Source organism: Melopsittacus undulatus, chromosome 16, assembly GCF_012275295.1.
Source record: "Melopsittacus undulatus isolate bMelUnd1 chromosome 16, bMelUnd1.mat.Z, whole genome shotgun sequence".
In the NCBI taxonomy this organism is placed as follows: Eukaryota; Metazoa; Chordata; class Aves; order Psittaciformes; family Psittaculidae; genus Melopsittacus; species Melopsittacus undulatus.
In genome coordinates, this window is record NC_047542.1 from 5,349,642 (window position 1) to 5,360,526 (window position 10,885).

At 50.4% G+C, this 10,885-nt stretch overlaps 1 protein-coding gene across 2 annotated transcripts; it reads right to left on the minus strand.

The window, feature by feature from the left end:
• Nucleotides 1–4,645: 4,645 nt before the first annotated feature.
• SRSF3 (serine and arginine rich splicing factor 3) lies at nucleotides 4,646–10,639 on the minus strand. 2 transcript variants are annotated; one of them, XR_004550334.1, is made up of 7 exons: nucleotides 10,532–10,638; nucleotides 9,519–9,726; nucleotides 8,859–8,993; nucleotides 7,566–8,023; nucleotides 6,629–6,667; nucleotides 5,750–5,836; nucleotides 4,646–5,491 (listed from the first exon to the last, which is right to left on the minus strand). XR_004550334.1 is itself a non-coding variant. In XM_013130990.3 (6 exons), exons 2-6 carry the CDS (start codon nucleotides 9,722–9,724, stop codon nucleotides 5,464–5,466), a joined length of 495 nt encoding a protein of 164 aa, XP_012986444.1. In that variant the 5' UTR covers nucleotides 9,725–9,726; nucleotides 10,532–10,639; the 3' UTR covers nucleotides 4,646–5,463. The 2 variants fall into 2 exon arrangements, 1 of the variants encoding a protein (XP_012986444.1); XM_013130990.3 differs by lacking the exon at nucleotides 7,566–8,023 and having other exon boundaries at nucleotides 10,532–10,639.
• Nucleotides 10,640–10,885: the final 246 nt, after the last annotated feature.

Below are 10,885 nucleotides of genomic sequence, written 5' to 3' on the forward strand. Positions count from 1 at the left end.
GGCAGGCCTCTGGGGGTAGGTTCTGCAGCACTGAACCCCAAACCTCAGGTGCCGGTCCCTGCTCTCATTGCTGGGGGGTCCCTGTGGTGCTTTCCCCGCTCCCAGGTCGGGTCCCTGCATGGAAATCCAGCTATTTGCAGAGCTTAAGTTTGTCCCATGTTGATAAATAGGAACACCCTGAGCTCCATCACCAGCTCCAGCCCCAGAGACACGAAGGATGCTTCACCTGCCTGACCCCTTCCAGTTTCCAGTGTCCCTCCAGGCCCTTGTCCCAAGCCCCTCTCCAGCTTTCCTGCAGCCCCTTTAGGCACTGGAGCTGCTCTCAGGTCTCCCCTTCTCTTGTCCAGGCTGCCCCAGCCCAGCTCTCTCAGCCTGGCTCCAGAGCAGAGCTGCTCCAGCCCTCTGGAGCCCTCATTTACAGCTGCCCAACTGTAACACAGCACAAGGAGAGCAGGAGAGAGGCACTGAGGGAGAGGGATGCTGTGAAACATGAAACAGGAATCCCAAAAGTGACAATAGGGCAAATAAACACCCTCCAGTCCCTGTCAGACTGACCCTGGGCAGGGGGAACTCTTGGCTCCAAATGAGAACCTTCAGCCACGAGTTTCCAAGTGGGACATGTCAACGGGTCAGCTCCAAGCATTCCTATTGGCAGGAGCAGCAGCCTCCTGTGCCTGAAGCCTATCTCCAGCTGGGGCTCCAGCAGCGCAGTGTGTGTAAAGCTGATCCATCCCCTGGTTGCCAGCACAGGAAGTGCTGCAGCCTGTGAGTGTTCTGCAGTGACTGGTGGAGACTGACACTGGTTTTGGTCTTCTAAGGCTGCTCAGCCTGGAAGAGAGAAGCTGTGGGGAGACCTTAGAGCAGCTCCAGTGTCTGAAGGGGCTACAAGGATGCTGGAGAGGGACTCTGCATCAGGGACTGCAGTGACAGGACAAGGGGTGATGGGTTCAAAGTGAAACAGGGGAAGTTCAGGTTGGATCTAAGGCAGAAGCTGTTCCCTGTGAGGGTGCTGAGGCGCTGGCACAGGGTGCCCAGCGAAGCTGTGGCTGCCCCATCCCTGGCAGTGCTCAAGGCCAGGTTGGACACAGGGGCTTGGAGCAGCTGCTCCAGTGGAAGGGGTCCCTGCCCATGGCAGGGGTTGGAGCTGGAGGAGCTTTAAGGTCCCTTCCAACACAAACCAGTCCATGATCCCATGAAATGGGTGAGTCACAAACGTTCCGTAGCACAGGCTCCATCAGCAGCAGTGGGGGGAAGGCCGAGCATGGAGCTCCCTGGCCACGGAACAGTGCCCAGTATTGAGGGGCAAAGCCGTGGCTGCACAGGGCGCAGATAATGGTCCCGTCACAGCTGGTGGGAGTGATCCCCAGTGTGACACTGTGGGGACATGGTGCCCCACACTGATACCACAGCTCCACCCTGATACTGCGGCTCCCGAGGGAGGGTGGCAGCTCACCAGGGCCACAGAGCACCAGGCTGCTCTGTGTGCTCGTGCATTGGGCCATCACCCCGTGTCTGCCTGTTGTCCAGCCAAGAGGACTGGACAATCTGACTGCGACTGTAGCAGGGTGAAGCCTGGGGAGCCACAGGGAGGTTGTGGAGTAACAGCCGTGGGATCAGTGGCACAATCTAGCTGGGAAGGATGCACACGTTTCCCGTTTCCAAGTGGGATGACTCCCACTGGAAACCCAACAGCTACAATTCCCCAGGGGAGCAGGCAGAGCCACCGCTCGGCTCAATGCGGAGATTTGTTCAGCTAGAAGTTATGTCAGAGCCTAAAGTATTAAATAATAGCTGAATGAATCACTTGGGAACATAGCGTTCCTCTTGCAGAGCCCATTTTATATCTGTCTGCAGCTCGTGTTTATTTTAATCACAACAGTGTTTGCTTGAAGTTACAGAATGTAACCAACAGCAAAGCTTCAGAACTGAAACAGAAAACAGACAGCGACAGGATCTGTAGGAAGCCAGAGCCCTTCTTGCATGGGCTGGGCTGCTGCACCTCCAGCACTGTGCACTCCACGCCTGTCAGGCAAAAACTGTCTTGGTTTTGTTTGCTTTTGCCTGGTTTTGGCAGGTCGAGGTGGGGAATTGGAGCTCTTTGTGTGGGAACCCAAGGCCTGTGTCTTTGTGGCAGGTCTTGGGTGTTCCGCCGGGTCTAACGTTGAACTGGAGCTACTGGAGATGCCCTTTGGTTTGCAAGGGGGGTTGATGCTCTAGTTTCTGCACTTAGCTAGCTAAGCAGCACCAGAGGAGGGTGATTCCTGATGTAGCCCACGTTTTGGGATGGGATTTTGAGGGTCTGACTTGAACATGGCTGTGGGGACATGGGCTGAGGCCAGTGGAAATAGGAAGAAGCTTGTCCAGGGGTCAGCTGCTTCATGGATCTTTGTGTCATTGCAGGGCCATGGGCTGGAGAGCCAAAGGAAGGAAAACTGGAAGCAGGGATGGTACCAGCAGGGGATCACAGCTGCAGAACCTCAGTCAGTGGCTTCCAGGGGTGAGTTCTGCTGGCAGGTCCCTCTGAAGCAGGAGCTGGTCAGAGATAAGAGGCATGACCCACCCTTCCGGGTGCTGCGGGGAGGTTCCAGTGCACAGAGCAACGTCACTGCTGCCTCCTCTGACTTCAAACCAGCAGCACTGCAAAGGCAGCAAGTATGGAATCCATCAGAATACAGCTCAGTGTGGCTGGAAACACATCCGGGCTGGGGGTGAACTGCACCAGCTCCCAGCTCAAGCAGGGCTTAACTACAACCACTGCTGGTGCTGGGTAGGGTGGCAGCTTCACACCCATCCATGACCCGGGTCAGCTGAACCTGTTGCAGGGTTGATGCCACATACCCCAGGGAAGGAATGAACATCTCCAACCTCTCAATTTTCTAAGTGCAAGGCACATTCTTACAATGATCTTCTTTGTCATGAACAAAGAGCAGCATGTACATAAAAAGGAAATGAAACCTCCCTTTCTTCACAGAGCCATTTGCACACAATGCTCTCCCCGGGGACAGTGTGGGAAAAGAACACGCTGCACATCAACAGAGGGGAGTTAACAGTGTGTAAGGGCTGTGCCCATATGCTGCACTGATGGGCATCTGAGGAGCTCGGTGTTAGCCTCAGGATGCTTCTGCTGGGCAAGAGCAGGGGCATCTGAAGCTCTCCCCAGTCAGCAAAGGAGCTCAGCACCTTGGTGTGAGCACTGTAAAACCAGGCTGAGACAGTTCACGAGCACAGGCAGCAGAGATCCCATCACTGTTCAGAGCAGTGCTGGTGCTGAGCATGGAGGGGGAGCCAGCTCCTTGTGCCAGGAAACCACTGGTGAGTGCATGTCCTCCTCTGGCCAGGACAGATTGCTGAGCACCTCTTCCTGGTCTGAGGATCTGTGGGAAGATGACAGGGATGTCCCTGGCTCCAGAACACAAACATTTCTTTCTCACTTCAGTTTCACAGTAACTTTTCAAGCAGAAGCTTCATCACTTTACCCCAGTGCTCCCAGGCTGGTCACCCTCTCCTACAAGCAAATGGGTTAAACCCGGGAACGCCGCTGCACAAAGCACATGACATCCTCCCAAGCCTTTCATCTGGAGCCTGCGCTGCTCCCGGAGCAGCTGCTCCGGCAGGACCAAAGCCCGTTGGGAACCAGGATTCCTACCGCAGGTGAGGCCGCCCTGACCTCTGCTGGGGAACCGCGACAGTGCGGCCACGGCTCTGCTGAGCCCGGCCCAGCCTCCTCCACAGGCTGGAGATCCTGCTTGTGCAAGGGCCGTGCCTGGCTGCACACACACCACCCGTGTTTAAGAGACAGCACAGCCTGGGCCGGGGGATATTAAACTGGTGGTCAAGGGACCCACAGGTCCATTTAGGTTGGAGATGACTTGTAAGACCATTGACTCCTACCATAAGTAGTGCAAACCAGTTAAATACGGAATAAATCAACATGCCCTCAGCAGGCAATGCAGTCACACCTCTGCCCCAGCTGCTGACACTGAACTAGACCTTGTACACACATCTCTTCCATAGCCCCTCTTCCAGGCAGCACAAGGAGCAGCATTGCAGGAGCAGCATTGCATCCATCACAGATTTGTCTTGGTGTTGTCCCAGCCTAACCCCTACAAAGGAAATCAAGCCACATGGCTACTTAGCATGACAGATTTAACCTAAGTTCACATGATGTAAATAGATGCAGCTCATCTTCTGTTGGATACTGGGGGAAAAAAAGGAGCCAGGAAGCAGTTTGGGAGCCATGACCACACTTGAGCCACACTGTGGGGCTTTATAGTCCAAGGGAAATCTTCACACAAAGCTTCAGCTCACACTGCAGCTGGTTCAAAACTGAGATGTGAGGAATAATCCTTGTGTTGCCAACCCCAGGACACCAAGACCATTGTGAAAATTTGAATCTCCAGCTGGTTTTCCAAGTCAGCATCCCAGAGCTTGCCAACATAGTCAAGTCAGCATTACCTAAGCTCAGCTTGGCTGCATCAGTAATAGTAGTATTAGATGCTTGTGGCAGTGACAGGTGCATGACACCTCACTCCATCCCACAGGGCACATCTTCATGTGAACCCACAGCTGCATCCTGAGCCCCCAGCACCCATTCTGTGATGCGAGTGTATATAGCAGGTACTCAAGTCAAATACTGAACAACAAGTTGTAACCAAAACTTTAATCCCAAGGATCTCACAAAAGACATTTTACAAGTGACATGAAAATTCTTGTACAGTAAAGAAATGTTTAAATCATAGCTTTCCCAATGTACCATTACACACCCAAGACATCCACTCCAGCTGTCAGTTCTGCTGTGTATTTGGTCTGTTCAGAGGTTCTGGAATAGATGGGCAATCAACAATCACCTAGTTGAGTACTCTAGTGACATAAAGTACAAAGTCAACTGACCCTACGGCTACAAGTTTATGTTCCACAGAATATAAAGCAGCTCCGTTCCAGGTAATGGAAGTCAGAACCAGAGCTCTGGATACAGCTGCAGCTCTGTCATTCCCTTCACACACTCCCCGTTCCTGACCATTTGACAACTCTTCTATGAAGCATCTACATCTTTTTCAGCAGACACCACTCCCAGGCACACTCCCACAGTGAACACCCCTTCCTTGCCCCCTGCTCCCAAGAGCCTAATCCTAGCACAAACCCCACCCAGCACATCAAGACCTGAAGTACTCTTCTATCCACGCAACACACACTGCCTAGACTCGGCACAAGCACACGCCATGTGTAATGGTACATTGTAAAGGGCTTATTACAAATCATAGGATCTGCTCAGAACCATATACAGATTCACATCTTTACATTTGCCACCTGTTACAAGATACAAGGAACAAAGCGAGTTCAACAGCTAAAACATTTTAAAAATGCACCAAGCTTTATGAAGTTTCAAAACAAAACAATGTTCTGTACATACTCCTCCTGGCCTCAGATCTAAGGGCTTCCTGTACACAGCTCCTTCTCACAGTCCTATTTCCTCTCGTTTGACCTGGAACGACTGTAGGAGAGGAGACATGTTAGTGCCCAGGTGCTGAGAGCAGCAGTTTGCTTTAAAGACCCCAACCCAAATTGGTGGAGGGCATTTATGCATTTAAAAATATCCTTTGCTTAATAAAACTGAGGATTTTAGTCTTCAAGGTGATGAACCTCCTAAGACACCACAACCTCCTCTAGTATTCCAAAGACATGGAAGCATGAATTTTCCATGGAAGCATGAATTTTCCACAACAAATAGCCATTATAAGACTCATCTTACCTGCGAGACCTGGAAAAGGAACGAGAGGGCTTGTGGTTCCTCTCCCGTGAGAGTGATCTCTCTCTTCTTCTGTCTCTGGAGAGGGACCTGTTGAAGATTACAACACAAAATGACTACAGCATCAAAGCAAAGCTGAATCTGGTTATCAAGAGCAGCTTCCCTTCAGGAAGTGAAGGGTTCGAGTAGTTAAAACTCTTCTTAAAAACCCTTCTAAAACCCTTTTAACTACTCAACCAGAGAAACCTGTTTAAGGTGATGCTATCTGCCTTTCCTTCAGGTTTGAATAACCAGCCTGAGCCATACAATGTGGCTTAAGTCACGCTGTGAACGAGTATCAGCTCCTCTGCAGCAGTTTGTTCAGAGTCTGACTGTGAGCACAGGCACCTCTGCTAACATGCTGTGGCCATAGCACGTACACAAGTGACACAGCCTGTACAGCAATGCTCCTATGCTACAGCAATTCAGGAAGCTGCAGAGACCCCAATGTTACACCACTGTCACCTAACAGCCTGCAGCGTGACAGCAGAACAAGCTCCCTGTGTTCAGCATCACCGGCACTTGTGGCTGTGTCTGGTCGAAGCAGCACACTGACAGAGACACTGATCAACTGGTAGGAGCTTTGGACAACTACAGAACTCGCCCGTTCCATTCTCTACATCCTTCCACTGACAACCCTTCTGTGGAATATGCTCAGGAGAAAATTAACTCCATCCCAGCCCTGGAATCTCAAGTAGCTGTGTAAATATATTAACTCCACACAGCAACATGACAGAAGCAAACCCAGTCCCCCCCACACCGAATTACCATGCCAGCCCAGTTTGTTTCTCCTTTTAAGCCTCCCACCCAAAACAGCCCATGCTGGAATTAGCTGATATGTACCTGCTGCGGCTGCGAGAGAAGCTTCTCCTTCGTGGTGATCTAGAACCAGAAAGAGAAATGTGAGACTTTTGATCACTTTTTTTAGCATTAATGGGTGAGGCATTTCCCAACTTGTCAAACTCCCTGTTGGGCCCAGGGAACGTGCCAAGAAAAACTGGCATCCATCATCCAGTAAAAGGCATGGAAAGATTAGGCAGTAAACGAAAGCTCAGTGTGAACAGCACATTTCCAACCAGGAATTCACTTTTAACTAAAGAATGCTTCAGAGCAGAGTTGTCCACTGCAACACTTCCCATTTCAACTAAATACACTGCCCAGAACACCACACCAAAGTCCCACGAGTGGTTCCAAACAAAAACAGATAGCACAGAGCAAATGTTTTGGAACCCATGCAAGCCAAAAAGGTCCAGAACCAGACACAAGAGATATCAAGTGGGAAAAAAAAAAAAGTGAAAATGCGCTCAGGGTCAATACTGATAATGCCATTAAGTGCTACATTAGAACTGCATATTTGTGATTGTCATTTTAATGCCATCGAGTGTGTTTAGACTATTTTTTTAATAATAAAAAATAAAAAATAAATAAAAAAATAACCTTAGCTTGGCCCAGTTCATCCCAAAAAGTCATTGTTTTAAGTTTTGAAAACTGTTAGTAAAACCATTTAAAGGTGATAGGATTTTTGTCTGGCAAGGAAAAGCTAAGTTGGTTAGAGCTTTATTACAAATTTAGTTTGGCATCTCACATGCAAATATACTGGTTTGTACGTTATTCACAGTGTAAGAGCTTCCATATCACCCTTAAAAGTTTTCTCAAGCAACATATGTACGTTACCACTCAATTATGCACAGCCAGCCTTTGATTGAGAAAAGTAATTACTTATAAGCCGCTTACTCCTTATTTTAACCAGCAGTAAACTGTATAAGCAGGAAAAACTTACTAGTTTTTGGTTTCAACAAGCTAGAAATGGTGAGGTGAGGCTGCCGGACTGACTGCCAAGAAGAATTTGCTGAAAAGGTTTTGCCAGATGTTGCGTTGTATTTAGTTGGTTGGCGGAGGGGGTGTTGTGGATTTTTCCTGCTTTTTTGTTAGCCGAAGGCTGCTGCTGTAGTTGTTGTGAAGACATTTGGTAAATAAACAGCTGAGCTGATTGGCCGGGAATTGGGTGGGCGGTCGAGGTGGCTGCTGCCGATTTGGTTAAGGTTGGAGAGAAGGCTGAGAGAAAACAGCATGCTCGGGAACCAAAGGGCGGTGCAACCTGACGACTGGCCATGCCTGGGTCATGTGAAACGACACCAGCCAAGCTGCATGGGGCGCGCTGGTCACATGACGCTGAAAGGGCTAGTTGACTGGCTAATGCAGACTCAGAGGGTGGTGAGAAGAGACATGATGGTGACTCTGTAACGGGTTCATTTTTATTAATAGATGGACCAAAAAAAGCATAAAAAAAATGAAAAACAAGCCATCAGTACAACCATCTAGTAGCTAACAAATACTCCTAACGTGTTATTTTTTTCTTTTTTTAAACAGCTCCAAACCCTGACTTGGGAGGACTTCACTCACCTGCAACAGGTAAATTCAGTCCCGCAAAAACCACCTTGTAGTCTTATACCACCAGACAAGGTAGTCTGGGTCCAAGAGCAGGTCAGTTCCCAAAAATCCTGCTATATTTTCGAGCTGGGTTTGTAAACCTCAAGTGACAGGACGGTCACACGAAGTTTTAATTGCAAGCTACCACTAAAGTGTAGAGATTCAAGATGTTTAGAGCAACTGTTGTTACTTGATCTATTACTAAACAGCTGCCTACTCGGAAAGGATTTAAATTGCACAAACAAAGCAGAGAAACAACATCTGTATGGAAATGCTAAGCTGCTGTATGTCATGTTTTGCCATTATGGAATAAAGGAAAGGAACAGCCTAAGTTGAAGTATGGGGAAGAAAGGGAAAGTGTGACTAGAAGATGAGCAGATTTTAGGAGAACGTGGATAAATCCAGGATAGAGGGCGCTGACTACCAACTTGCACAGTGACCTACGGACAAAAGCCAACATTCAACACAAGTTCACCTCGATTTTGTGGGGGCTTGGGGTTTTCTTTTAAGCATTTGCCATCTCCAAATTGGGATCAGATAGAGGAACGTTATCCATCAACATGCTTTTAAAAAAAGCCTGCTTCTAGGATGCTACGTGGTAACAGTGCCAACAGCTCTAGGAGTGTACTGTGCCCCTGGGTACCTGCGGCGGGGAGGAGGACTCCTTCTGCGGTAGTCGTCTCGAGGACGCCGGCCCCAGGATGGGGGTGGACCACGGTTCCGACTCCGCTTCTCACCGTTGGAAAGCTCCACTCTGACACGACACCCACAGAGGGTTCTGGGAAGAGAGAGTAACATCCATTAGGATTGCCAGGGAGAAGGCTGCAGCCCGAGGGAACCTAGGGAATGGAGAGAGAAAAAAAGGAATAGGCAAGCACACAGCACTTTGTATGTGTATCAGTCAAAGCAGACAGTATTTAGTCTAAAAGTGTTATCTCCAGCACGACTGACAAAAGGTTTGGCCACTTCTAGGGCTTGCCATGCTATTAAAACAGGCAAAGGAACCAAAGAGCCCTGATCAGCTTTGCCTCTTTATAGTAACACCATCTTTAGTTTAACTAATGCACACCAGAAGGTCCAAGTCACATCTAACTTGGGATTCTGGCTCTAAAATGTAAAATTAACTGTTCCAATGCTATTCCTGCTCTATTAAGACTACCCTTATTATAACCACATATATAAATACTGCACAACAAGTGTGTCAAGTCCTTCTTTTTGCTACTTGAAGCTTCCTAATTTAAACTGTCACTACCCACAGTGTTATTTTCACCGGGCAAGCCAAAGAGTTAGGAATCACATTTACCTTCCATCTAGTTCTCTTACTGCATCAGCTGCATCTCGTGGATCCTCAAACTCCACAAAAGCAAAGCCAGGAGGATTTCTTGCCACCCATACACTGCGCAGTGGTCCATAGTAGCCAAAAGCTCGCTCTAGTTCAGTTTTGTTGCCATTGTTTCCAAGGTTACCCACGTAAACCTTGCAGTCCAGCGGACAAGAGTCACGATGCATCGCTAGGATGAAAGCAAAATGTAAGTTCATACATTTTTAACACACACCATGTGTTTATTCATTCACAAGGGGAGTAATTCTTTCGGTTACTTTTCTTAGAAACTTCCAACAATTGTATGGTCGGATGATAGAAATACTGTGAAGAAGGGGGGAAGGGCGGGTGGAGGGTGCGGGGGGAGGAGAATGTTTAAAACCAAACAAACCCCCTAGCTGCTATACCATAATCGTGACGCAAATTCAGTCCTTTAGAGAATTTGGTTTATTTTTAATCTATCTTTAAGGGAATGTTTCCCTGGACCCCCTTCTCCCGCACTACGGGGGGGGGGGGGGGCCGGGCCTGCAGAGGGAGCGCCGCGTGGGAGAAGAGCTCCATTGTTCTCGGAGCGGGATCCGGAGGGAGCTGCACTCGCTGAAGGGAAAAGCAGCGCCATCTCCGGCGGAGGCCACGGCCGGAGCGCCCAGGGAACCCCTCCGGAGCGGCTCCTCCTCAGCACGGCGGAAGGCAGCAGCGCTCCCACCGAGCGGCAGGGAAGGCTCCACTCCACGTCCCGCCCGGCCGCTCCTCGCCTCGGTGGCCACGGAGGAGAGGCAGCGATCGGGCTCCTCAAGGCGATCCATGGCCCACCCGCGTCCTCCCCGCCCGGCTCTCCTCAACGCAACCGCAGCCACCGCCCGCGGCCCACAGCTACAAAATGGCGGCCGCTCTTTGTCTGCCGCCACCGGGCACTGCCGCGTCCATCCGGTCCTGGCGAGAACCGGGACCACGGGTGCCGCCTCCCCCCCGCCCTCCGAGGGGAAGCTCCTCACCGATGCCAGGAGGGAGGGCGCCCGAAGGGAGCCGCGCTAAGCTCGCAGCCGACTCGACCCTCAGCGAGACTCCCGCTCCGCTTTTCCTCACTGGACAAAATGGCGGCAGGCACGTCCCCTGTCCGCCCTTATATACGGGGAAGCCCATCTCCCACGTGACGTCATTCACAGCAAATCAGAGCGCGTCATTCCGATGATTGACAGCTCGCCTCGTTCCGCCCCCTCCCCGCTCGGCCCAGGCGGTGGCGGGAGCCGGTGTTCGGTCCTTGAGCCGCGCGTCTGGCTCGGGCCGGAGCATCCCTTGGGTCATGGGATGAACCAGGAATGATCCAGGAAAAGCCCTTTAATCCCATC

Excerpts from the sequence above, each read along its gene's own strand:
- SRSF3 (XM_013130990.3), bottom strand. The coding sequence starts at position 9,724 with ATGCATCGTGACTCTTGTCCGCTGGACTGCAAGGTTTACGTGGGTAAC. Across the intron at positions 6,668-8,858 it reads AGTCCTCCTCCCCGCCGCAG|ATCACCACGAAGGAGAAGCT; the intron begins GTACCCAGGGGC and ends TTCTGGTTCTAG. Across the intron at positions 5,492-5,749 it reads TCCTTTTCCAGGTCTCGCAG|TCGTTCCAGGTCAAACGAGA; the intron begins GTAAGATGAGTC and ends CCTCTCCTACAG.